This window comes from Electrona antarctica, assembly GCF_951216825.1.
Source record: "Electrona antarctica genome assembly, chromosome: 10".
Taxonomy (NCBI): Eukaryota; Metazoa; Chordata; class Actinopteri; order Myctophiformes; family Myctophidae; genus Electrona; species Electrona antarctica.
Genome location: NC_136791.1, coordinates 1,686,222 through 1,713,556, shown reverse-complemented (window position 1 = coordinate 1,713,556; position 27,335 = coordinate 1,686,222). Strand labels below are relative to the sequence as shown.

At 47.0% G+C, this 27,335-nt stretch overlaps 1 protein-coding gene across 1 annotated transcript in view; it reads left to right on the top strand.

Annotated features, from left to right (window-relative positions):
• Positions 1–289: 289 nt before the first annotated feature.
• The window catches only part of LOC306931393 (proteasome activator complex subunit 4B-like), a 71,037-nt gene continuing 43,991 nt past the window's right edge, over positions 290–27,335 (top strand). The window contains exons 1-16 of the mRNA XM_079512775.1: positions 290–408; positions 2,036–2,128; positions 7,390–7,655; positions 8,532–8,718; positions 10,143–10,232; positions 10,334–10,398; positions 11,953–12,103; positions 12,749–12,847; positions 13,459–13,528; positions 13,631–13,698; positions 15,605–15,820; positions 21,587–21,744; positions 21,888–21,983; positions 24,410–24,465; positions 24,952–25,008; positions 26,221–26,276. Coding sequence (XP_079368901.1) covers positions 337–408; positions 2,036–2,128; positions 7,390–7,655; positions 8,532–8,718; positions 10,143–10,232; positions 10,334–10,398; positions 11,953–12,103; positions 12,749–12,847; positions 13,459–13,528; positions 13,631–13,698; positions 15,605–15,820; positions 21,587–21,744; positions 21,888–21,983; positions 24,410–24,465; positions 24,952–25,008; positions 26,221–26,276 — 1,800 coding nt within the window. The 5' untranslated portion in view covers positions 290–336. The remainder of the gene's footprint in view (positions 409–2,035; positions 2,129–7,389; positions 7,656–8,531; positions 8,719–10,142; positions 10,233–10,333; positions 10,399–11,952; positions 12,104–12,748; positions 12,848–13,458; positions 13,529–13,630; positions 13,699–15,604; positions 15,821–21,586; positions 21,745–21,887; positions 21,984–24,409; positions 24,466–24,951; positions 25,009–26,220; positions 26,277–27,335) is intronic.

Sequence of the window (27,335 nt, the reverse complement as noted above, 5' to 3'; positions counted from 1 at the left end):
GGGGGGGGGGGGTCCCTGGAACTACATATTTTGAGATGGGGGTCCGTGGCCCAATAGAGATAATTCTGGGGGTCCTTGACATGAAAAAGGTTGAGCACCACTGACATAGAAACATGGGTTTTTCAGAAAAAATGTAGGATTTAGAAGCATTTTCTTTATCGACCTCAGTCCAAAATGGGTTAAAAAAAACACTGTCGACGATAAACAGGAAAGGATGTATTTGGAGGGGAAAAAAGAAGATATTCAAGCCTTTCAAACGCTTTCTAACATGGTTTTGCATTTCAGATCTTTACGCGTATCCTGAGGAGTTTTAACCTCCCGGTGGGGACCAGTCAGATGATGGTCTCACGATATGTCACCAACGCTTATGAGATCGGCCACGTCGTCCTCTGGATTTCAGCACTACTGGTGTGTTTATTTTGATTTTTGAAAATTCAGGCGTTAACGTTTTTGGCAGCAAATTTAGATTTTAGTTTTAGTCTCATTTTTTCATTTAGTATTAGTCACATTTTAGTCACCTGGAATGTCTTAGTGTTAGTCTAGTTTTAGTCGACTAAATGTCATAAGATTTTAGTCGACTAAATCTACAGTTGATTTAGTCGACTAAAATGTATTTTGGCGGGCCTTGATGCCGTCGTAATGACTGTTATTACACTTCTGCGACGCGTTGTGAGCTTGTAGATCGGCTATTTTCAGCATGCAACCAAGTGTAAAATGACTTATACTGGATCTCTTGTCCACTAGTCCCTTCCTAACATTTATATTCGTCAACGAAATTGTCAATATATTTAGTCTCAGTTTTAGTCATCAAAGCTTAGTTTTCATTTAGTTTCCATTTAGTTTTAGTGGAAAAAGGTAGTCGACGAACATGTTTTCTAGTCGACAAAAACAACACTGATATCTATATATATATATATATATATATATATATATATATATATATATATAGATATATATATATATATAGATATATATTCAGAATTCATGTAGAAGACGGTCTTAGTCATATAATACCTGGTGTGTCTCTTTACAGGGTGGACCTAACAAGCAGGCCATATAATACCTGGTGTGTCTCTTTACAGGGTGGACCTAACAAGCAGGCCATATAATACCTGGTGTGTCTCTTTACAGGGTGGACCTAACAAGCAGGCCATATAATACCTGGTGTGTCTCTTTACAGGGTGGACCTAACAAGCAGGCCATATAATACCTGGTGTGTCTCTTTACAGGGTGGACCTAACAAGCAGGCCATATAATACCTGGTGTGTCTCTTTACAGGGTGGACCTAACAAGACGGTCTTAGTCATATAATACCTGGTGTGTCTCTTTACAGGGTGGACCTAACAAGCAGGCCATATAATACCTGGTGTGTCTCTTTACAGGGTGGACCTAACAAGCAGGCCATATAATACCTGGTGTGTCTCTTTACAGGGTGGACCTAACAAGCAGGCCATATAATACCTGGTGTGTCTCTTTACAGGGTGGACCTAACAAGCAGGCCATATAATACCTGGTGTCTCTTTACAGGGTGGACCTAACAAGACGGTCTTAGTCATATAATACCTGGTGTGTCTCTTTACAGGGTGGACCTAACAAGCAGGCCATATAATACCTGGTGTGTCTCTTTACAGGGTGGACCTAACAAGCAGGCCATATAATACCTGGTGTGTCTCTTTACAGGGTGGACCTAACAAGCAGGCCATATAATACCTGGTGTGTGTCTTTACAGGGTGGACCTAACAAGCAGGCCATATAATACCTGGTGTGTCTCTTTACAGGGTGGACCTAACAAGACGGTCTTAGTCATATAATACCTGGTGTGTCTCTTTACAGGGTGGACCTAACAAGCAGGCCATATAATACCTGGTGTGTCTCTTTACAGGGTGGACCTAACAAGCAGGCCATATAATACCTGGTGTGTCTCTTTACAGGGTGGACCTAACAAGCAGGCCATATAATACCTGGTGTGTCTCTTTACAGGGTGGACCTAACAAGACGGTCTTAGTCATATAATACCTGGTGTGTCTCTTTACAGGGTGGACCTAACAAGCAGGCCCAAGTCCAGCTCAGTGGCCTGTTCAACAGCATCACATCCTTCTTCCACCCCTCCAACCACGGCCGCTGGCTGGTGAGTCACATGGATGAGCACCAAAAGATAAAGACAAACGTCATTTAGATGAGACTTTTACATTGATTGAGGGACATAACCTTTCTGTCATGTGTTGTATAGAAACATCCCAACGGTGTACTTCTATCCAACGTTCTGGGAAAACACTTTCAAAACACTTTCAAAACACTTTCAAAATAGTGACCCAGGGTGTCCAATGTTATTTTTGTCTTTTTTTTTATTTTTATGAAAATCACAAAAAATACAGACGTCCTGGGCACCGCATACAGTAATTCCCAGGACGTCTGTGGACGCATGGTCCCTGGTCTGTGGACATGGTCCCTGGTCTGTGGACGCATGGTCCCTGGTCTGTGGACGCATGGTCCCTGGTCTGTGGACATGGTCCCTGGTCTGTGGACGCATGGTCCCTGGTCTGTGGACGCATGGTCCCTGGTCTGTGGACATGGTCCCTGGTCTGTGGACGCATGGTCCCTGGTCTGTGGACGCATGGTCCCTGGTCTGTGGACGCATGGTCCCTGGTCTGTGGACGCATGGTCCCTGGTCTGTGGACGCATGGTCCCTGGTCTGTGGACGCATGGTCCCTGGTCTTGCCCTTCTCTTGGCACATCTCTGTTACCATAATGTTTTTTGAGTGGTGCAACCACTCCAAGGAACAGCAATGTCCTACGTCTACCTATGTGACTGTGACTGAGTACCAGTAGGGGCAAAAGTGGCGCTGTTGTGCCAGAAACAGAGACATAGTGTTGCACTGTTGCCTGTTAATGACAGAGAGAGAGAGAGGGGGGGGGGCATTGCACCACTCAGTTCACACGGGTGTGATTTATTTTTCCTGTGTGGTGTCCTAAATCCCTGACAGTGGTCTGGGTTTTACGTCATTAATGACAACTAATTGGTTGTTTAAGAAATCCCAAGCTGACTGACTGTGACTGTGACTGTGCACAACATGCTGTAAAAGGTCAGTGGAATCGGAGCCACATGCCTTTCTGCTTTGGGCAGGAGCGAGAGCAGGAGCGAGAGCAGGAGCGAGAGAGGAGCGAGAGAGGAGCGAGAGAGGAGCGAGAGCAGGAGCGAGAGCAGGAGCCGAGAGCAGGAGCCGAGAGCAGGAGCGAGAGAGGAGCGAGAGAGGAGCGAGAGAGGAGCGAGAGCAGGAGCGAGAGCAGGAGCGAGAGAGGAGCGAGAGCAGGAGCGAGAGAGGAGCGAGAGAGGAGCGAGAGAGGAGCGAGAGAGGAGCGAGAGCAGGAGCGAGAGCAGGAGCGAGAGCAGGAGAGAGAGAGAGGAGCAGGAGCGAGAGAGGAGCGAGAGAGGAGCGAGAGCAGGAGCGAGAGAGGAGCGAGAGAGGAGCGAGAGCAGGAGCGAGAGAGGAGCGAGAGAGGAGCGAGAGAGGAGCGAGAGCAGGAGCGAGAGAGGAGCGAGAGAGGAGCGAGAGCAGGAGCGAGAGAGGAGCGAGAGAGGAGCGAGAGAGGAGCGAGAGAGGAGCGAGAGAGGAGCGAGAGAAGGAGCGAGAGAGGAGCGAGAGAGGAGCGAGAGAGGAGCGAGAGAGGAGCGAGAGCAGGAGCGAGAGCAGGAGCGAGAGCAGGAGCGAGAGGAGCGAGAGAGGAGCGAGAGAGGAGCGAGAGAGGAGCGAGAGCAGGAGCGAGAGCAGGAGCGAGAGCAGGAGCAGGAGCAGGAGCAGGAGCAGGAGCGAGAGCAGGAGCCGAGCGAGAGCAGGAGCGAGAGCAGGAGCAGGAGCAGGAGCAGGAGCAGGAGCGAGAGCAGGAGCGAGAGCAGGAGCCGAGCGAGAGCAGGAGCGAGAGCAGGAGCAGGAGCAGGAGCGAGAGCAGGAGCAGGAGCAGGAGCGAGAGCAGGAGCGGGAGCAGGAGCGGGAGCAGCACCTCAGTTGGCAGGCTGTGTCTTCATACACAAAACATTTATTTTTGGAAAGGGGGGCGTGGGGGGGGGGGGGGGGGGTTGGCTCCAGCTTGGAAACTCACGGATGTTTTTCATCTTAGCAGTAACTTCAGTCTTTTGCAATCTGTTTGCTGTACTAAGTACATGTCTTAGCAGGTTACCACACACATCATTAGGAACATCATTATGACTTTATTAATATTATTATTGCTACTAAGTTTTGACTTTTATTTATGACTTGTTTTATTATATTTTGTTTTGTATTTATGACTTCGCCAGGGACAGCCGGGCAGTGGCGTATCCAGGAATTACGTTTTGGCCAGGCAAGATATGTTAATTGTCGTCTCCCCGCGCACAATCGTAGCACTAAAGATTTTCAAAGAGATATACCTGCCAGACGAGTAGGATACAAAGGCTGAAAGGCAAGCATTTACATTCCAATGGGTGATTGAGGGTCGCGCTCTACCGCAACGGCCAATCAGCTAGAGAGAGAGAGAGAGAGGGGCCAGGGGCCAGAAATGGATTTGAACATGCGGACGCCTGCCCTCGCCTTATTGTAGATGCGCCTCTGCAGCCAAGCCATTATGTTTACGGGGTGTCCCTCTCATTCTTATGAGGGCAGTATCTCAGGAACGCTGTGAGGGAATTTCTTCACATTTTTGTCACTGTTGCCTGAGGTCCACCCCATTCCTGTGAACGCAACATCTCATTATAACACCTGGAGGGAATGTGGAACAGACGGCACCAACATCCACTTGGACGCCTAAAAGGATACTTAAAACGGCTTGAATGCCTACAATTTGCGGCTGTCTTTCAGGCTAGACTGAATGTTTAAAGTTACCTTTGAACAGCCAGTGCACCGATCGCTGAGTTGCTTGTCATGAAAATCCACTTTAAAACGGTGTAATCGCTTGTTTTAGTGTTGAAGAATATTCCAAAGTGCCGACCACAACAACAGATCGGATGGGACAGCCGCACGCTCCTAGGCAGCTCTCCCATTGTAAACAATGGGGACTCAATTTCCCAGAACCCTTTGCACGTCGGAGCGACGGATTTCTATTTCTACATCTTTATGGTTACCACAGTCTGCCAACCATCAACCATGTCACACCAACAGTTCCCGGCACATATTTGGCTGCTGACAAATAAACCTTGAGAAACAATATGAAGTTGCAGGTTTACTTCAGATAGTAGTAACCAACACCATGATTTTCCCCAGGCTTGTCTTGCATATTGTTGAGGAAAGTGGAAATTTGAATTCTTTTGAATCAGTTTGTGAGTTTTGTCCCAATGAACAGAAATGTTTTATGTCTTGAATGTATGTGTAGAATGATTGACAGCTGTGTGCCCGTTACCTCTTCATAGGATCATAACTAGGGATGTCATTTTAAAAACTCCACTCAAAAAATAGAAATTGGAAAATGGTATATATTTTGTGTAATGGCTTGTTCAAAAACGTTAGCCGTTTCTGCTTTCAAAATGATCAAATGTTTGGGGCCATGGTGGCACAGTCTGTAGTGCTGTCGCCTCACAGCTAGAAGGTCCTGGGTTCGATTCCCGCTCGGGGCGCTGGGGGCGTGTTCTCTCCTCCGCATCATCAGTGCCCATACCCGAGGAGGGGTTGGCAAAAGGGTCTTTCTGTGTGGAGTTTGCATGTTCTCCCCGCAGTAATCCTGGTCTCTAAAACTACGTCCCCCTGGCCAGCCGGGGCGCCTGATGGAGGGGAATGGAACTGGTCGGAATAACGTGTTCCTCCCACGCGCTACGTCCGGCCGGGGAAACTCTCCCCTGTCAGGTGAAAAGAAGCAGCTTGGACTACTCATGCATAGAAGGAAGCATGAGGTCAGTCCGCTGTCCCCCAAGTAAATGAAAACTAAGCTATGATGACTAAAACTAAGACTAAATATACTGACAATTTCGTCAACAAATAAAAACTAGACTAAAATGTTAGGAAGGGACTAGTGGACAAGAGATCCAGTATAAGTCATTTTACACTTGGTTGCATGCTGAAAATAGCTGATCTACAAGCTCGAGCTTGTAGATCGGCTATTTTCAGCAAGTGTAAAATCAGTCATTACGACGGCATCAAGGCCCTCCAAAATACATTTTAGTCGACTAAATCAACTGTAGATTTAGTCAACTGTAGATTTAGTCGACTGAAACTAGACTTAACACTAAAACATTCCAGGTGAATGTAAATGAAACTAGACGAAAACTATTGAAGAGACTACGACTAAAACTACACTAAACAACACTGTGTCTAGGTTTAGGTTTATTTATTTAGCACGTAGTACAAAAGATAGACAATAACGTATCAAAGAACACAAATACAACGCAAGGAAGGGAAGAAGCCAGCTGGCTTATTTGGAATCCTCTCCTGTATGGAAGAGGTCATTGATTTAAAACAGATTCAAAGTTCATTAAGAACAATACAAAAGTCTACAAGTTTGGCAAAGGGGGGCAGCTGTGCAATAAAGAAATAAACACAGACTACACAAAAAAGGGAAATAAACAATACAACAACAAACACAAAAAAGAAAATATAACACATCAAAGTAAATCATGTAATCTACAGAGAGGAAGAAATAAGATATTTCTTTAGATGTTTTTTGAATATTGGCCTAAGGATAATGAGGATTTAAACATTCAGTCTAGCCTGAAAGACAGCCGCAAATTGTAGGCATTCAAGCCGTTTTAAGTATCCTTTTAGGCGTCCAAGTGGATGTTGGTGCCGTCTGTTCCACATTCCCTCCAGGTGTTATAATGAGATGTTGCGTTCACAGGAATGGGGTGGACCTCAGGCAACAGTGACAAAAATGTGAAGAAATTCCCTCACAGCGTTCCTGAGATACTCATAAGAATGAGAGGGACACCCCGTAAACATAATGGCCTGGCTGCAGAGGCGCATCTACAATAAGGCGAGGGCAGGCGTCCGCATGTTCAAATCCATTTCTGGCCTGGCCAAAATCCATACAATGAGAAAAGAATCACACCACCCGTGTGAACTGAGTGGTGCAACCCCCCCCCCCCCCCCCCCTCCCCTCTCTCTCTCTCTCTCTCTCTCTCTCTCTCTCTCTCTCTCTCTCTCTCTCTCTCTGAGCTTGTAGGTCTGCTATTTAAAAATCGAAGAACGACTGACATAGAAACATAGCTTTTTCAGAAAACTGTCAGGATTTAGAAGACAATTTTAGAATTTGATCTCCTAGTGAAGCATCTAGGCGGGAATTCCATAGATGAGGGCCTCTAAATTTGATGAAAGATTGATGTTTGGAAGTGCGACAATAGGGTAATTCATCTCTTTGCCTTGTGGGGTAGGAGTGAATGTCAGAAGTAACACGGAAAAAATAAATTGTCCCTTCCTTTTGCCATCCAAGATGAAGCTGATGAAGCTGCTGCAGCGCCTCCCGGCCACCGTGGTGCGCCGTCTGCACCGGGAGCGCTACAGGAAGCCCACCTGGCTGACGCCCGTACCGGACAGCCACAAGCTGAGCGAGCAGGACATCACGGACTTCGTGGAGAGCATGATGCAGCCCGTGCTGCTGGGCATGTTCAGCAAGACGGGCAGTCTGGACGCGGCGCAGGCCCTGCAGAACCTGGCTCTGATGAGACCCGAGCTGGTCATTCCCCCTGTCCTCGAGAAGTACGTGAATAAAAACAAAAATCACACACACACAATTCGCCGAGTATAGGTTTCTTCACGTTCAATGACGTTCAATGTGTTATGTTTAAGCAATATTACACAAGCATCAGTGATGCTTGCGGAACTCGACTTCGTCTCGTTCCTTACCGCATCACTGTCGTGGCAATAATCACGTTAAACCACACCCTCGAGTGTAATATTGCAATTATACAACAGTTACCCTTAAAACTAAGAAAATCGCTGAATTTTTTTTTTTAATGACAGATGTAGTCACTACGACCACAAATGTCCCAAGAAACTAGCTAGCCTAGCCACCAAGTTTGCTAGCGCTCTGGGAAAACAGAGCAGCTGAATTCTTTGTTTTGATTAGGTGGTGAATGGTGCTGGTTTGATCCACGGCTAGAAGCCGTTTCAACCAATCGGATTGCTTCCTCGAAACGACCTGTTGTATAATATGAATTTGACAGCACCCTAGTCTACTTGCCAGACCATAGAGCCGTTGTGAACCCGGACATGTTGAGGACAAACACTCCTTCGGCTAACAACGTCCACAGCCGTCATCACAAATGTGATGAGGTCAGCACATTTGGGCACATTTGGACTATGGTGGCTATGGCTGAATTTAGCCCAAGGAGTGTTTTTCATGCAAAACTAATGCTTGCAATTGATGAAAACCCCCTAGTTTGACATGTCACATGCTACTTAAAGCACAATGACATTTTTTAAATGTTGCCTTATATAGGATGTTAATGGTGCCCCAGCTTATTATGCTAATTATGAAAATGTCCCAACATATACAAGTTAGCATCCGGCAGTTATAAATAAATATAATTATAAATACAGATAATTACAACCGTGTGTTTTATCCTTGGGTAGGACATACCCTGCTATGGAGACTTTGACGGAGCCCCACCAGCTGACGGCCACTCTCAGCTGCATGATCGGTGTGGCGCGGAGCCTGGTGTCTGGAGGTCGGCACTTCCCCGAGGGCCCCACTCACATGCTGCCCCTGCTGATGAGGGCCCTGCCTGGCGTGGACCCCAACGACTTCAGCAAGTGCATGGTGGGCACCCCTTTTGGTGTTTTAACTAAGCATTATGTTATACTTTAGCTATTGAAAAATAGCAGATCTACAAGCTCATAGCGCGGCACCGAGGGCCGCGCTACGAGCTTGTAGGTCTGATATTTTTGAAAAATCGTGAAAATGTGCCTGAAATCTTTGAATATATATTGTTACAGAGCAAGTTTTTAACTCAAATCTTTGCTACTGCCACTGGGAGGGTCCCTCGAACAACATATTTTCAGATGGGGGTCGGCGACCAAATACATTTTTGGGGTCCTTGACATGAAATATTGAGAACCACTGACACAGAAACATGAGGTTTTTCAGAAAATTGATTTAGAAGACATTTTTTTCATTTCAACGTCAGTCCTAAACGGGTTAACCCATTTAGACCCGAGACCAGATTCTACACAATGTCTTCTAAATCATGACAAAACATCTGAAAAAAATTGATCAGTGTTTCTTAAACTATTTCATGTCAAGGACCCCAAACATTATGTCTAATCGGCCGCCGATCCCCATCTTGAATATATGTTGTTCCAGGGACTGGAAGTCCCATTTTGACCAATTCAAGCCCCTGACATGAAATTGATTGGACACCCCTGATTTAAACTAGAGATGTCCCGATACTGTATCGGTATCGGTAAAAGTATCGGATCGGCCCTTATTTTTCATATCGGGTCATATCGGTGAATATGCCAGTCTAACCACCGATCCGACACAGGGCTAAGGGGTTGACACTATGGCAGGTAAATAAAATGTTGGGACATGTGGAGTTTGCTTTGGAGTTGCCCAAACTGCAAAGTGCACATTTGAGTGATGAGTCTGCTATAAACACAACACGAGATATATAGCTATAAACACAACATGAGATCACGACACTGGTATCTGTATTCGGTATCGGCTAACACAGAAATGGAGGTATCGGGATCGGATCGTAAGCGAAAAAAGTGTATCGGGACATCCCTAATTTAAACCATTCCATGCTAAATAGGCCTATCTCACAGCCCGCTTTCCACGCCCACTTCCGGTAAATAGTGGTGTCATTTAACATTAGCATTTACACGTTTTTTTCTCTGGAGAATCTAAGTACATTTTCTAATGTAAAAATGTGACAGACCAATATTATTATGAAGCAAACAAGATGGTAAATCAGCTCGAACAGATAGAACAAACCTTACCTTGAGGAAACAAAAGTTGTAGACTTCTTAAATTACCTCTGTTAACATGTAGCGTCTATGGAGTGACGTCACGCTATCACCACTAGCCCCGAAAGGGGGCGTATTAAGGGGGCGGGGACATTCTGTGAGATAGGCTTATTGTGCGCAAATGCTCCTGAAATGGGTTAATAACTCCTTGCCAGAACTGTTCTGTGGAAAAGCCCCATTTGACTCGAATCCAAAATCCCATTCTCATCCCTGCAGATAACATTCCAGTTCATTGCTACGTTTGTGACTCTTGTGCCTTTGGTAGACTGTTCGTCTGCCCTCCACGAAAGAACTGACCTGACCCAAGTGAGTCATCACACACGTTATCACATCATACTGTAAACTCCACCTTACTGTAACTTACTGCCCACTTGTAGTATGTCTTCATTGTTTGTCTTGTCTTTTAGGTGGAGAGAGAGTTGTGTTCATTTTCAGCAGAGTTTGAAGATTTTGTCCTTCAGTTCATGGACAGGTATGTAGACGATTAACCCATTTTGACCTGAGATCAGATTCTAAAAATGTCTTGACATTCTGACAGTTTTCTGAAAAAGCTATGTTTCTATGTAACTGTAGTTTGACTTATAACTAATAGTAAATGTTTTTATGTATGTAAATAGTAAAGTCTTTAACATAAGTCTCCAAAGTAAAACTAATAATAATAATGCCTAAAGTAGAATCCATAGCAAACTATATCAAACACGACACTGGAGCACAGAACTGACTGACACAGTGAATAGCAGGCAGGCTGACAGTGAAGTAGTAGAACTGACTGACACAGTGAATAGCAGGCAGGCTGACAGTGAAGTAGTAGAACTGACTGACACAGTGAATAGCAGGCAGGCTGACAGTGAAGTAGTAGAACTGACTGACACAGTGAATAGCATGGCTGACAGTGAAGTAGTAGAACTGACTGACACAGTGAATAGCATGGCTGACAGTGAAGTAGTAGAACTGACTGACACAGTGAATAGCAGGCAGGCTGACAGTGAAGTAGTAGAACTGACTGACACAGTGAATAGCATGGCTGACAGTGAAGTAGTAGAACTGACTGACACAGTGAATAGCATGGCTGACAGTGAAGTAGTAGAACTGACTGACACAGTGAATAGCATGGCTGACAGTGAAGTAGTAGAACTGACTGACACAGTGAATAGCATGGCTGACAGTGAAGTAGTAGAACTGACTGACACAGTGAATAGCAGGCAGGCTGACAGTGAAGTAGTAGAACTGACTGACACAGTGAATAGCAGGCAGGCTGACAGTGAAGTAGTAGAACTGACTGACACAGTGAATAGCAGGCAGGCTGACAGTGAAGTAGTAGAACTGACTGACACAGTGAATAGCAGGCAGGCTGACAGTGAAGTAGTAGAACTGACTGACACAGTGAATAGCATGGCTGACAGTGAAGTAGTAGAACTGACTGACACAGTGAATAGCATGGCTGACAGTGAAGTAGTAGAACTGCCAAGAGCCAAAGAGGCAATGCATTGTGTCTGGATCTATTGGAGACAATGTGGCAGAGTTGATGGTCGGTGTCCGTACACGCCAGCCATCAAGCACACCGCCACCTGGAGGATCAAAGTGTGTCATGCAAGTGTACTCGGGTGCGCTAGAATCAAAGCCCAATGTGAATCATGGCCAGCGGGGACCAGGCAACCGTATTGGGGAACGGTTCAAATCAAACGGACTCAGTCCGTCTCAGTGTGAATCCCCTGAGGTTCTTTGGGTTTGGTATGAAAACCTCCTAATTATGGGAATCCCACTTTCTGACACCAGGCCTCATTTCTCTCTAGGCCAATTGATGAACAATCTGTAAAATGTTTGAAAAACACTAAAACCAGATTTGTATTTAGTTGCCTTTACACATTGGTATTCACAAATAACTGCGTTCTATTTGCAAACGACTGTTTTCATGTCAAAGAACATTTTGTGCAATATAATTTTTTTTTAAAATGTGTTTAATATCATGTATCGCTAACAGCCTATGCTTGGTTAACCAAACGTTCTTTTGTGTGTTTATGTGTAGGTGTTTCGCGCTGATAGACAGTAGCACACTGGAGCAGACCCGAGAGGAGACTGAGACGGAGAAGATGACCCACCTGGAGAGTCTAGTAGAGCTAGGACTGTCCTCCACGTTCAGCACCATCCTCACACAGTGTTCCTTAGACATCTTCAAGGTGAGACTCCAGAGACTAACTGTTTTTATAATCGTCATGGGTGCCCGCCCAAAACGATCCCCCCCCCCACCCCCCTCACCCCAATGCCTGATCTGCATGTGTACAAGAGACAGGCAACGCGGTCCACCCCCCACCACCCCCCGTCCCGGACAGTGAGGAAACAAGAGGTGTTAAGGTGCCAGACTTGGATGGTTAGAGCGGCGCAATTACATACAAAGTCAATGCAAGCGAGAATTGCATTCTCTGGTGCGGCACAAACGGGACGAACCGAGGCGAATATATATATATATTCAGGTCCAATTCCTCATGGGGGCCCTGGCCCCCCGGCCCCCGCAGACTTTGAGACTCAATAGCAGATCTACAAGCTCACAACATGTCGCAGTGCGACATGTTGTGAGCTTGTAGATCGGCTAAGTTAAATGAAAGTTAACACTGGAGTGTCCACTCGGCGCTCTCTCTAACATAAGTTATACATGTAACTGTGTTTCTGTGAATCCAGATTGACCGCCATGGGTGGTGCTTTAAGTAGAATATTCAGTGCTTAAAGCAACCCATCGGGCAGTCAGAATGAAGGGATTAAATGGAACCTCACCTAAACGGTATGTTTAAATATCAGAATCATAATGTGTTACATTCTTTTCGCAGGTGGCTCTGGAAAAGGTTTTCAACTTTGCCACCACCAACATCTTTGAGACGCGCGTGTCTGGAAGAATGGTAGCGGACATGTGCAGAGCTGCCTCCAAGGTGGGTCTACTCCTCCGCGTGTCACAGCCCACTTAACCCATTTAGGCCCGACGTCGACATTTAAAAAAATGTCTTCTAAATTCTGACAGTTTTCTGAAATACCTCATGTTTCTGTATCAGTGATGCTCAATATTTCATGTCAAGGACCCCAAAAACTTTCTGTAATTGGACGCCGACCCCCATCTGAAAATATGTTGTTCCAGGGAACCCCTCGGAAGCAAATATTTGAGTTAAAAACATTCGCTCTGAAAGAATATATATTCAAAGATTTGTGCCACATTTTCACGATTTTTCAAAAATAGCAGACCTACAAGCGAGCTTGTAGATCTGCTATTTTTCAATAGCTAAAGTAGAACATAATGCTTGAAACACCAAAAGGGGTTCCTGCCCAAAATGGGTTAAATCACAGGCCTGTGTACTAGGGCATTCACTTCTAGTCATTTTACTAGTTGCCTAGTTTACTAGTCGACTAGTAAACTAGTCGACTAGTAAACTAGTCGACTAGTAAACTAGTAAACTAGTCGACTAGTAAACTAGTGGACTAGTTGCTTAATGCCCTACGGTGTACTGTGATCCTTACCCTGACATGTCTTCTTTTCCACCCTGTTCAGTGTCACCCCGAAGAGTCTCTCAAGCTATTTGTGCCACACTGTTGCAACGCCATAAACCAGATTGCAGTCAGTAAGTGCTCCCCCCCCCCCCCCCCCGGTTGATTTATGCAATATGTCATGCTTATTCCATTGGGTCTTTTGTCTGCCTCTGATTTGCACTCTGTCCCTGTAGACGAGGAGGTGTTGAATGAGGAGGAGCTGGACAAGGAGTTGCTATGGAACCTCCAGCTACTGTCCGAGGTGAGTCTTGTCTTCATACATAAATGTACTGTACACTGACTGTACCCCTGGTAGAGTGGCTGGATGGTACTGTACACTGACTGTACCCCTGGTAGAGTGGCTGGATGGTACTGTACACTGACTGTACCCCTGGTAGAGTGGCTGGATGGTAACCGCAAGGTTGACTGTACCCCTGTACACTGACTGTACCCCTGGTAGAGTGGCTGGATGGTAATGTACTGTACACTGACTGTACCCCTGGTAGAGTGGCTGGATGGTAATGTACTGTACACTGACTGTACCCCTGGTAGAGTGGCTGGATGGTAACCATACATAAATGTACTGTACACTGACTGTACCCCTGGTAGAGTGGCCACTAGGGGGCGGCGGTGGCTCAGGGGTAGAGTGGCTGGATGGTAACCTGACTGTACCCCTGGTAGAGTGGCTGGATGGTAACCTGACTGTACCCCTGGTAGAGTGGCTGGATGGTAACCTGACTGTACCCCTGGTAGAGTGGCTGGATGGTAACCTGACTGTACCCCTGGTAGAGTGGCTGGATGGTAATGTACTGTACACTGACTGTACCCCTGGTAGAGTGGCTGGATGGTAATGTACTGTACACTGACTGTACCCCTGGTAGAGTGGCTGGATGGTAACCTGTACACTGACTGTACCCCTGGTAGAGTGGCTGGATGGTAATGTACTGTACACTGACTGTACCCCTGGTAGAGTGGCTGGATGGATGTACTGTACACTGACTGTACCCCTGGTAGAGTGGCTGGATGGTAACCGTGTACTGTACACTGACTGTACCCCTGGTAGAGTGGCTGGATGTACTGTACACTGACTGTACCCCTGGTAGAGTGGCTGGATGGTAACCTGTACTGTACACTGACTGTACCCCTGGTAGAGTGGCCACTAGGGGGCGGCGGTGGCTCAGGGGTAGAGTGGCTGGATGGTAACCGCAAGGTACTGTACACTGACTGTACCCCTGGTAGAGTGGCTGGATGGTAACCACTGACTGTACCCCTGGTAGAGTGGCTGGATGGTAACCGCAAGGTTGCCAGTTCCAACCCATAAATGTACTGTACACTGACTGTACCCCTGGTAGAGTGGCTGGATGGTAACCGCAAGGTTGCCAGTTCCAACCCATAAATGTACTGTACACTGACTGTACCCCTGGTAGAGTGGCGGGATGGTAACCGCAAGGTTGACTGTACCCCTGGTAGAGTGGCTGGATGGTAACCGCAAGGTTGCCAGTTCCAACCCATAAATGTACTGTACACTGACTGTACCCCTGGTAGAGTGGCTGGATGGTAACCGCAAGGTTGCCAGTTCCAACCCATAAATGTACTGTACACTGACTGTACCCCTGGTAGAGTGGCTGGATGGTAACCGCAAGGTTGCCAGTTCCAACCCATAAATGTACTGTACACTGACTGTACCCCTGGTAGAGTGGCGGGATGGTAACCGCAAGGTTGCCAGTTCCAACCCAGGCTCCCCCAGAGTTGGGGTCGAAGTGTCCTTGAGCAAGACACTGAACCCCTAATTTCTCCCGATGAGCAGGTTGGTGCTTTGCATGGTTTCCGCCGCCATCGGTGTATGAATGTGTGTGTGAATGGGTGAATGTAATGCACAATCTATGTAAAGCGCCTTGGATAAAGGCGCTATATAAATGCACCATTTACTGTGAAATCCAAATGACCACTGATGCACTAGGGCAGGCGTTCTCAACGTTTTTGGCTGCGGATCCCCAGAAATGCTTTGGCATTCCGGGCGAATGTCTAATTTCTGTTTTGGGTCACATCACACGGGCTAACAAGTTTGGGAACCAGTGCACTAGAGGTCCTGAGGGCCCATTGTCAAACTGATCATCCTTGTTCTCCGTTGCCCCCCCCCCCCCCCCCCCCCCTCGCTATTTATTCAGGTGACCCGGGTGGACGGGGACAAGATCCTGCGCTATCGCTCTCAGCTGGTCCAGATCTTGCAGCTGACCCTCCACCTCAAGTGTAAGCAGGGCTACACGCTCGCTTGCAACTTGCTGCACCATATCCTGCGCTCCACCGTCCTCATCTACCCCACAGAGTACTGCAGTGTGCCGGGAGGCTTCCAGCAGCCCACTGGAGACTACCTACCCATCAAGGTACCCACTCACACCATACCTACCCATCAAGGTACCCACTCACACCATACCTACCCATCAAGGTACCCACTCACACCATACCTACCCATCAAGGTACCCACTCACACCATACCTACCCATCAAGGTACCCACTCACACCATACCTACCCATCAAGGTACCCACTCACACCATACCTACCCATCAAGGTACCCACTCACACCATACCTACCCATCAAGGTACCCACTCACACCACACCTACCCATCAAGGTACCCACTCACACCATACCTACCCATCAAGGTACCCACTCACACCATACCTACCCATCAAGGTACAGACTCACACCACACCTACCCATCAAAATGGTAAATGGTGCATTTATATAGCGCCTTTATCCAAGGCGCTTTACATAGATTGTGCATTACATTCACCCATTCACACACACATTCATACACCGATGGCAGCGGAAACCATGCAAGGCACCAACTAGCACATCGGGAACAATTAGGGGTTCAGTGTCTTGCTCAAGGACACTTCGACACTAACTCTGGGGGAGCCCGGGTTCGAACTGGCAACCTTGCGGTTACCATCCAGGCACTCTACCCCTGAGCCACCGCCGCCCCCATCAAGGTACCCACTCACACCATACCTACCCATCAAGGTACCCACTCACACCATACCTACCCATCAAGGTACCCACTCACACCATACCTACCCATCAAGGTACCCACTCACACCATACCTACCCATCAAGGTACCCACTCACACCATACCTACCCATCAAGGTACCCACTCACACCATACCTACCCATCAAGGTACCCACTCACACCATACCTACCCATCAAGGTACCCACTCACACCATACCTACCCATCAAGGTACCCACTCACACCATACCTACCCATCAAGGTACCCACTCACACCATACCTACCCATCAAGGTACCCACTCACACCATACCTACCCATCAAGGTACCCACTCACACCATACCTACCCGTCAAGGTACCCACTCACACCATACCTACCCATCAAGGTACCCACTCACACCATACCTACCCATCAAGGTACCCACTCACACCATACCTACCCATCAAGGTACCCACTCACACCATACCTACCCATCAAGGTACCCACTCACACCATACCTACCCATCAAGGTACCCACTCACACCATACCTACCCATCAAGGTACCCACTCACACCATTACTTACCGGGGGAAAAGGGCGTGCTGAAGCCAAAAAAGTTTGAGAACCAGTGCTCTAATCCAATGATTAGAATTATCCAAGCTGCATATAATTTAAACTATGGCGTTACGTGCATACATACTTATTACATCGTTTTGAAACTTTGTGCAAAATAAGGACGCCAGTTAATGAATGTGGTTAAACCAGACCTGTTAGCCCGGCCCTGTTTGATTGGTTGTTTTGACCCCTGTGTGGGTGGGGGTGTGGGTGGGGGTGTGGGTGGGGGTGTGTGTGTGTGTGTGTGTGTGTGTGTGTGTGTGTGTGTGTGTGTGTGTGTGTGTGTGTAGTCAGTCAGTGAAAGGGGCCTTTTCTCTGATCCTATTATGTCTCCCGGCCACCAGAGCTGTGGAGAGGAGCTCAGTGGGCTGGATTAGCACTGCTCTCTGGCACCAAAACACAGGTGTGTCACTGGTGGTTAAAGCACTATGCTGGCTTACACCATGGTGTTATGCATTCAGGTTAAAGCACTATGCTGCCTTACACCATGGTGTTATGCATTCAGGTTAAAGCACTATGCTGGCTTACACCATGGTGTTATGCATTCAGGTTAAAGCACTATGCTGGCTTACACCATGGTGTTATGCATTCAGGTTAAAGCACTATGCTGGCTTACACCATGGTGTTATGCATTCAGGTTAAAGCACTATGCTGGCTTACACCATGGTGTTATGGTGGTTAAAGCACTATGCTGGCTTACACCATGGTGTTATGCATTCAGGTTAAAGCACTATGCTGGCTTACACCATGGTGTTATGCATTCAGGTTAAAGCACTATGCTGGCTTACACCATGGTGTTATGCATTCAGGTTAAAGCACTATGCTGGCTTACACCATGGTGTTATGCATTCAGGTTAAAGCACTATGCTGGCTTACACCATGGTGTTATGGTGGTTAAAGCACTATGCTGGCTTACACCATGGTGTTATGCATTCAGGTTAAAGTACTATGCTGGCTTACACCATGGTGTTATGGTGGTTAAAGCACTATGCTGGCTTACACCATGGTGTTATGCATTCAGGTTAAAGTACTATGCTGGCTTACACCATGGTGTTATGCATTCAGGTTAAAGCACTATGCTGGCTTACACCATGGTGTTATGCATTCAGGTTAAAGCACTATGCTGGCTTACACCATGGTGTTATGCATTCAGGTTAAAGTACTATGCTGGCTTACACCATGGTGTTATGCATTCAGGTTAAAGCACTATGCTGGCTTACACCATGGTGTTATGGTGGTTAAAGCACTATGCTGCCTTACACCATGGTGTTATGCATTCAGGTTAAAGCACTATGCTGCCTTACACCATGGTGTTATGCATTCAGGTTAAAGCACTATGCTGGCTTACACCATGGTGTTATGCATTCAGGTTAAAGCACTATGCTGGCTTACACCATGGTGTTATGGTGGTTAAAGCACTATGCTGGCTTACACCATGGTGTTATGCATTCAGGTTAAAGCACTATGCTGGCTTACACCATGGTGTTATGGTGGTTAAAGCACTATGCTGGCTTACACCATGGTGTTATGCATTCAGGTTAAAGCACTATGCTGGCTTACACCATGGTGTTATGCATTCAGGTTAAAGCACTATGCTGGCTTACACCATGGTGTTATGCATTCAGGTTAAAGCACTATGCTGGCTTACACCATGGTGTTATGGTGGTTAAAGCACTATGCTGGCTTACACCATGGTGTTATGCATTCAGGTTAAAGTACTATGCTGGCTTACACCATGGTGTTATGCATTCAGGTTAAAGCACTATGCTGGCTTACACCATGGTGTTATGCATTCAGGTTAAAGCACTATGCTGGCTTACACCATGGTGTTATGGTGGTTAAAGCACTATGCTGGCTTACACCATGGTGTTATGCATTCAGGTTAAAGCACTATGCTGGCTTACACCATGGTGTTATGCATTCAGGTTAAAGCACTATGCTGGCTTACACCATGGTGTTATGCATTCAGGTTAAAGCACTATGCTGGCTTACACCATGGTGTTATGGTGGTTAAAGCACTATGCTGGCTTACACCATGGTGTTATGCATTCAGGTTAAAGTACTATGCTGGCTTACACCATGGTGTTATGCATTCAGGTTAAAGTACTATGCTGGCTTACACCATGGTGTTATGCATTCAGGTTAAAGCACTATGCTGGCTTACACCATGGTGTTATGCATTCAGGTTAAAGCACTATGCTGGCTTACACCATGGTGTTATGCATTCAGGTTAAAGTACTATGCTGGCTTACACCATGGTGTTATGCATTCAGGTTAAAGCACTATGCTGGCTTACACCATGGTGTTATGCATTCAGGTTAAAGCACTATGCTGGCTTACACCATGGTGTTATGCATTCAGGTGGTATTTTATTAGCACCACGTGCTGCTTCCTACTTTAGGATGCAGTGACACATGCCTGACCTGGTTGCAGCTCTGTGACCTTTAGGATGCAGTGACACATGCCTGACCTGGTTGCAGCTCTGTGACCTTTAGGATGCAGTGACACATGCCTGACCTGGTTGCAGCTCTGTGACCTTTAGGATGCAGTGACACATGCCTGACCTGGTTGCAGCTCTGTGACCTTTAGGATGCAGTGACACATGCCTGACCTGGTTGCAGCTCTGTGACCTTTAGGATGCAGTGACACATGCCTGACCTGGTTGCAGCTCTGTGACCTTTCATTCATTGCATGTTTCCTGTTTCTCAGTCTTGAGAGTTGGCTTACAGTCAGAGCTATCAAAGCTATCAAAAAAAGATGGATACAAAGTGTACCAGGCAGTTAAAACATGTGAGAACAAATTCTTGGTGGCCATTAAATGGTAAACTAGAAAAAGTGCCCCTCGGGGCACAGGTCTCCACCAGGGCAGGTCAGGTTGTGGCCTCCTGGTGGCGCTATAATAGGCCAATGTGAAAAGGGTGCCATTTCTTCATACGCCTTTGATGGCAATTGGATGATTTGAGGCATTGTGTTCCAAAAATGTGTTTTGCAAAAATCAACCTGTTGGTGGCGCTATAACAGGCCAATGTGAAAAGGGTGGGATATATTCCTCAGCCTAGTAAGAAAATGTGTGAAAGATTTCACGTAAATTGCATGCTGCGTTCATGATTTGAGGCTTTTGTTCCAAACGGGGCAATCTTGCAAACTGTGAAAGCCAATTATAGCCAATTAGGATGGAATATGAAATATCGCACAGATCCGACTTGAGCACATGACCATAGAGATACTGTGTAACGATTTGTGAGATTTTTGGACAGAATCTGGAGGAGTAATATCAAAAAATGTGTTGGCCTCCTGGTGGCGCTATAAAAGGCAGATGCGGAAAATGCAGGTCAAAGGTTTGTCCTTGGCCTCTAGGGAGTGTGCATGCAACGTTTCACGCAGATCGGTGCAGTTTTAGGTAAAAAATGTGAAAAGCTGCCTCATGGTGGCGCTATAACAGGCCGTTCTGGAAAATGTGGTTCATCGTTGGCATCCAGGGAGTGTGTGTGTACAAAGTTTGGCATCGACCGGGTTAACGGTGCCGGAGATTAGCTGGTAACAGACGGACGGAAGGACACAGACACGGACGGAGTGCAAAACATACTCTCTCCCCATGCCTTCGGCCTGGTGGAGACAATTATCAGGCTTTTGGCAGTCTGTATAATTGCGAACGCAGTGAGCACTAACTATAGAAGATGGCCTAAACTGTCTGTGTGTCTGTCTGTCTGTGTGTGTGTGTCACGCTGTAACACCACCGGCCCGCCACCAGAGGGCGCAGCTGTATCACACACAAAACACACAAACACACACACACACACAAACCTAACTTAAATAAAACTTAACTAAAAAATAAATCACACCCGTGTGAACTGAGTGGTGCAACTCCTTTGTTTTTGCCTCTGGGGGCATGAACTCCTTATAAGTCGGATTTGGCTCCTCTCCTTTTTTAGTCCACTCCCAGGGTGCTTCTGTGTTTATTCCTGCTAACAACAACATTACATGTTTAAGGCAGTAGTTCTCTGGCAGAATCTGCCTTGAGAGATTAGGTTTTCGGTAATCCAGCACAGTAAAAGTTCCACTTTTCCAAAGAAATTATTTTACATCCACAATGGCAAGCCTATTTGCAACTGCAAACAACTTTTGGTTGGTATATTAAGCTATGTTAAATCCACTGTTGCCCACTATTAGTATTTCTTACTGAGTTGTGCTTGCTAATACTACTAGCCTACATACAAACATATAGGCCTACTGTATAGGCCTATTTGATATTTTTATATATATTTTTTTTTATAAAAAATAAAAAACGTTTTATTATTATTATGCCGGTTCCGGCATGCCGGAACCGGCCCGGCCCCCTGGGCGCATTCCTGGGGGTCTGGAACTCGCCCCCCCCCCCCCCCCCGCGAACCCCCTCACGGAGTTGCACCACTCACTTCACACAGGTGTGATTTTTTTGGGACTCATTTGAATGACCACCTGTGCATCCCGGGACCCATTACATTGAAAACCTATTTACATCACTGCTCTTAACACGCACACATGTTGACATCTAATCCTGTGTAGGACTGGGGCCGGCCTGGGGACCTCTGGAACCTGGACATCCACTGGCATGTGCCTTGTGTGGAGGAGACCTCGTTCGCTTTCTACATTCTGGACCTGATCCTTCAGCCCGAGCTCCAGCGCCTCCAGAGATACGCACAGGGGGAGCCGGGCATGAGCAGGTAAGGAAGACCCGAAGGAAGCGCACAGATTTGGTCCCGCTTCTCAGCTTCTCTAGCATGATGCCGACTGGATATTTTGTATTATGGCCCGGGCCGGGGGTAATGCTTGGTTTGGTTTGACGGTGAGCCCTCTGTGTTTTCAGAGACGATGTCCTGCAGAGCCTGGCTATTGTTCAGCACTGCCTCCTGGGAGCTGGAACTCTGCTGCCTCCCCTGAAAGGAGATCCCGTTCCTGAACTGTAAGACCAATTGTATTCACCTGTTTATATCTTTTAACCCATTTTGACCTGAGATCAGATTCTATAAATGTCTTCTACATCCTGACAGTTTTCTGAAAAAGCTATGTTTCTGTGTCAGTGGTTCTTCGATTTTTCAAAAATAGCAGACCTACAAGCTCGTAGCGCGCCAACGTCGGGCCCAGGGACCCCCAGGGGCCCCCAGGGACCCCCAGGGACGCTGCTAAGTGGTTCCCAACGTCGGGCCCAGGGACCCCCAGGGACCCCCAGGGGCGCTGCTAAGTGGTTCCCAACGTCGGGCCCAGGGACCCCCAGGGGCGCTGCTAAGTGGTTCCCAACGTCGGGCCCAGGGACCCCCAGGGGCGCTGCTAAGTGGTTCCCAACGTCGGGCCCAGGGACCCCCAGGGGTGCTGCTAAGTGGTTCCCAACGTCGGGCCCAGGGGCGCTGCTAAGTGGTCCCCAACGTCGGGCCCAGGGACCCCCAGGGGCGCTGCTAAGTGGTTCCCAACGTCGGGCCCAGGGACCCCCAGGGGCGCTGCTAAGTGGTCCCCAACGTCGGGCCCAGGGACCCCCAGGGGCGCTGCTAAGTGGTTCCCAACGTCGGGCCCAGGGACCCCCAGGGACCCCCAGGGGCGCTGCTAAGTGGTCCCCAACGTCGGGCCCAGGGACCCCCAGGGGCGCTGCTAAGTGGTTCCCAACGTCGGGCCCAGGGACCCCCAGGGACCCCCAGGGACCCCCAGGGGCGCTGCTAAGTGGTTCCCAATGTCGGGCCCAGGGACCCCCGGGGGCCCCCAGGGGCGCTGCTAAGTGGTCCCCAACGTCGGGCCCAGGGACCCCCAGGGACCCCCAGGGGCGCTGCTAAGTGGTCCCCAACGTCGGGCCCAGGGACCCCCAGGGGCGCTGCTAAGTGGTCCCCAACGTCGGGCCCAGGGACCCCCAGGGGCCCCCAGGGACCCCCAGGGGCGCTGCTAAGTGGTTCCCAACGTCGGGCCCAGGGACCCCCAGGGGCGCTGCTAAGTGGTTCCCAACGTCGGGCCCAGGGACCCCCAGGGGTGCTGCTAAGTGCTTCCCAGAGGAACAGTTTAAGGACTTTAATAGCTAGGCTATTCGAAAATGGCGGCCAGATCAATTTGTGGGTCCTTCTTGACATCAAATGTTTGGGAACCAGTGGTCTAAGCCTAGATAATGTTTGGGAACCAGTGGTCTAAGCCTAGATAATGTTTGGGAACCAGTGGTCTAAGCCTAGATAATGTTTGGGAACCAGTGGTCTAAGCCTAGATAATGTTTGGGAACCAGTGGTCTAAGCCTAGATAATGTTTGGGAACCAGTGGTCTAAGCCTAGATAATGTTTGGGAACCAGTGGTCTAAGCCTAGATAATGTTTGGGAACCAGTGGTCTAAGCCTAGATAATGTTTGGGAACCAGTGGTCTAAGCCTAGATAATGTTTGGGAACCAGTGGTCTAAGCCTAGATAATGTTTGGGAACCAGTGGTCTAAGCCTAGATAATGTTTGGGAACCAGTGGTCTAAGCCTAGATAATGTTTGGGAACCAGTGGTCTAAGCCTAGATAATGTTTGGGAACCAGTGGTCTAAGCCTAGATAATGTCCACACCACAAGAATTTAAGAAAAATAAAGCCACTCCTCCCCGATTTCAGATAACCCACAATTATTTTTCGACTTTTAGCTTTTGTTATTTTTAAATGAATGTTTCAGTCAGGACAACTCATGAATGTATGGAATATGTTCATTATGGTTTGGCGATGAATTGGATCTGCTTTTTAGGTACTCTGATTAAGTGCATCAGTCCCAACCATAGGGACTTCGAATCCCCCCCGTACCTAAACAGCAGATCCAAAACGATAGGTGGTAGCTGGGGGGGTTGAGGAGGGTGAGCAGCAAACGTTTAGCAAACGGCAGCGCAGCAGACTCAGAGTGCAGCAGCAGGCAGGATGAGCAGTGCAAACTTCCAGTTTAACCCATTTTGGGCAGGAGCCGCGGGAACCCCTTTTGGTGTTAGCATTATGTTATGCTTTAGCTATTGAAAAATAGCAGACCTACAAGCTCATAGCGCGCCACCCGGTGGCGCGCTATGAGCTTGTAGGTCTGCTATTTTAGAAAAATCGAAGAACGACTGACATAGAAACATAGCTTTTTCAGAAAACTGTCATTTTCAGGTCAAAATGGGTTAAATGGCCGGTATGAAGCTGGAATGAGTGTGATTGGATCAATCATGTGAATAAGAACTTGCTTTGCTCATTTTTTTTTAATTTATTTTTACTTACTAACACTAAGGCTGTCAAAGAACATTCCATATTCGAACATTAATATTAAATAAAATAATGAAACTATGAAATAAAGGTTCAAATTGAAATAAAACATTTTTTTCTCCGTAATGTTAAACTTTCTCTCTTTGTTTCCCCTCCCTCCAGCGTTCATAGCACGGTGAATCTGGACGAGACAAGCCTGTATACAGGAATGGCGTACGGTAAGATATTTTAAATCTCTATATGTGATAAAAACACGTCTGTGTGTACAGACGTGATGTTAAAAGGAGGTTTTGCATGTTCTCCCCGTGTCCCCTAGGGTAGGTACCCTCACAAAAAACATGCAGTAATCCTGGTCTCTAAACTGCCTCCCCCTGGCCAGTTCCTTTCCCCTCCATCAGGCGCCCCGCCTGATGGAGGGGAAAGGAACTGGTTGGAATAACGTGTTCCTTCCACGCGCTACGTCCAACCAGGGAAACTCCCCCCTGTCAGGTGTAAAGGAGCAACTTGGACACTCAGGCATGAAGGAAGCATGAGTTCAAGTCCGTTACTCTCCCCAGGTTGGCGGAGGGTGTGTAGGGCCCAGGAAAAATGGGTTACAAAATCGTGGGATAAAAAATATTGAAAAAAATGAGGTTTTGCGACTTGATCGGCTGTGACCAACTGTGGAGTTTGATCTGCTGTGTCTGTGTTGTTGTGTTCTGCAGACGAGAGCAGAGAGAACTACCGAGACGCCATCTGTAGTGTGATGAGAAAGCTGCTGCGTAAGTCTGGAACCCCTTTTGGTGTTTTAAGCATTATGTTACACTTTAGCTATTGAAAAATAGCAGATCTACAAGCTCATAGCGCGCCACCGAGTGGCGCGCTACGAGCTTGTAGGTCTGCTATTTTTGAATGTGGCGCAAATCTTTGAATATATATTCTTTCAGAGTGAACGTTTTTAACTCAAATCTTTGCTTCTGGGAGGTTCCTGGAACAACATATTTTCAGATGGGGGGGGGGGGGGGGGGGGGGTCGGTGGGCAATTACATATATTTCTGGGGGTCCTTGACATGAAAATGTTTGATAGAAACATGGGGTTTTTCAGAAAACTGTCACGATTTAGAAGACATTTGTAGAATCGACTTCAGGTCAAAATGGGTTAACTGCTATTACAGTCTATCGCCACAAGATGGCCCATACCTTATTCCCGGCTGCACTTAATTCTATCTTAACTGATTGATGTCAAGTCTGGATATTAAAGCTTGTGTCAGTTGTTTATGTGAACTAGTCAGTCAAAGTAAAGCAAAGCAAAGTTACTATATTTACCCAGGGTAACTAGACTAAGCATCAGATACTTGTTTCCAGCCAGGCCCTGCTCATAGAACATTTCATGGTAGTGGTTCAATGCCTTGCTCAAGGGCACTTCAGCGGTGGTAATTATAACATGCCGGTCCGGGGATACGAACTGGCGACCTTCCGGTATCAAGACCGCTCCGCAAACCGTTCGGCCACCGCTGCCACAGTATACTATTAGGCTACTATTAACCCATTTTGGGCGGGAACCCCTTTTGGTGTTAGCATCATGTTATGCTTTAGCTATTGAAAAATAGCAGATCTACAAGCTCATAGCGCACCACCGAGTGGCGCGCTACGAGCTTGTAGATTTGCTATTTTTGAAAAATCGAAGAACGACTGACATAGAAACATAGCTTTTTCAGAAAACTGTCAGGATGTAGAAGACATTTTTAGACTCTGATCTCAGGTCAAAATGGGTTAATTCTATCTTGATGTCAAGTCTGGATATTAAAGCTTGTGTCAGTTGTTTATGTGAACTAGTCAGTCAGTTGTAATATGAGTTTGCTGCCCCTTGGCCATAACCATAACTGAGGTCCAGTCACATTGGCTTTAGCAAACAGGCCAACAGACACTAGAGAGAGACGAGCCTGGGTCTGCTGTGCCGTCATTGATCCCTGTGTTCCCTTTTCCCTTTTCAGATTACATTCTGGAGCACTCTGAGGATGACACCAAGTCCCTCTTCTCCATAATCAAGGTATGGCCAAAAATGCAGATAACGTTTCTGCTAAAACTGGGCTCAGATTTCAGATTTTTTCATATTAGTATAATGTCATTGTCTATTTTCCCAATTTCAAGACATTCTAGATCGAGTCCATTAACCGTTTCCGTCCATCCGACGTGTCAGCACGTCCTAGGGAATCGAACCGAGGGGTGCATCCGACGTCCGCACACGTCTTAACGCATCCTCAATGATACAGGGCGAGATAAGAATATTCTGAATTTTTTCCTTTTTTTTTTATTTGTCAGTTCGCCTTTCGGCTACCGTATGCTACACTAGGCAATTGTTGAGTGGTGTAAACCACTCCTACAACTGGCTTTTGTGTGCATAAAAAAATGACCGTGGTTGCTATGTTCAAAATAATTTCTGACGTAATTAAATCACACCCGGGTGAACTGGATGACCGTAGCAACCGTGGTCATTTTCTCTGCGCAAAAAAAGCCAGTTGTGAAATCACATCCGGGTGTGATACATACATTTATCAAAAATGATAGCTTTTTTTACTTAACATATTTTGTGTGATTTCATTACGTCAGACATTACGTCAGACCACAGCTGATCATGCTATATAAAACCTTACACCACTCAGTTCACATGGGTGTGATTTTTATCTTACCATTGACTTAGCCGTTAGCGCGGCGGAAAGAATGACTCGTCTCTCCTAATCCAGGGTGCTCTCCGTGGTGTTGAACGGATCGATATACTGGCGCTTCATTTCTGCTCCTCATCCGTCTCTCCTGCAAAATATGAACGCTTTTTGGATCATATATCGTATAAATTAATACGATCGCAATGTAAACTAGCAATGTAAAGTAAACTTTTTTTAGTGGATTGTTTCCGGGTCGTGGATTTCCGAGTAAAAGCGGCCATGTCTTTCCGGCACCCCAGAGCTCCTATTTTGAAGGACTTCCGGCGCTGATTGTGTTAATCACTTACATGTCCAATCACAAGGGTACATTAGTCGAAAACAGAAATGACGTGCAAGTTAGATTTTGCTCGGAGTGCGCCAAATTCCTGTATGGGAACACAATGAAT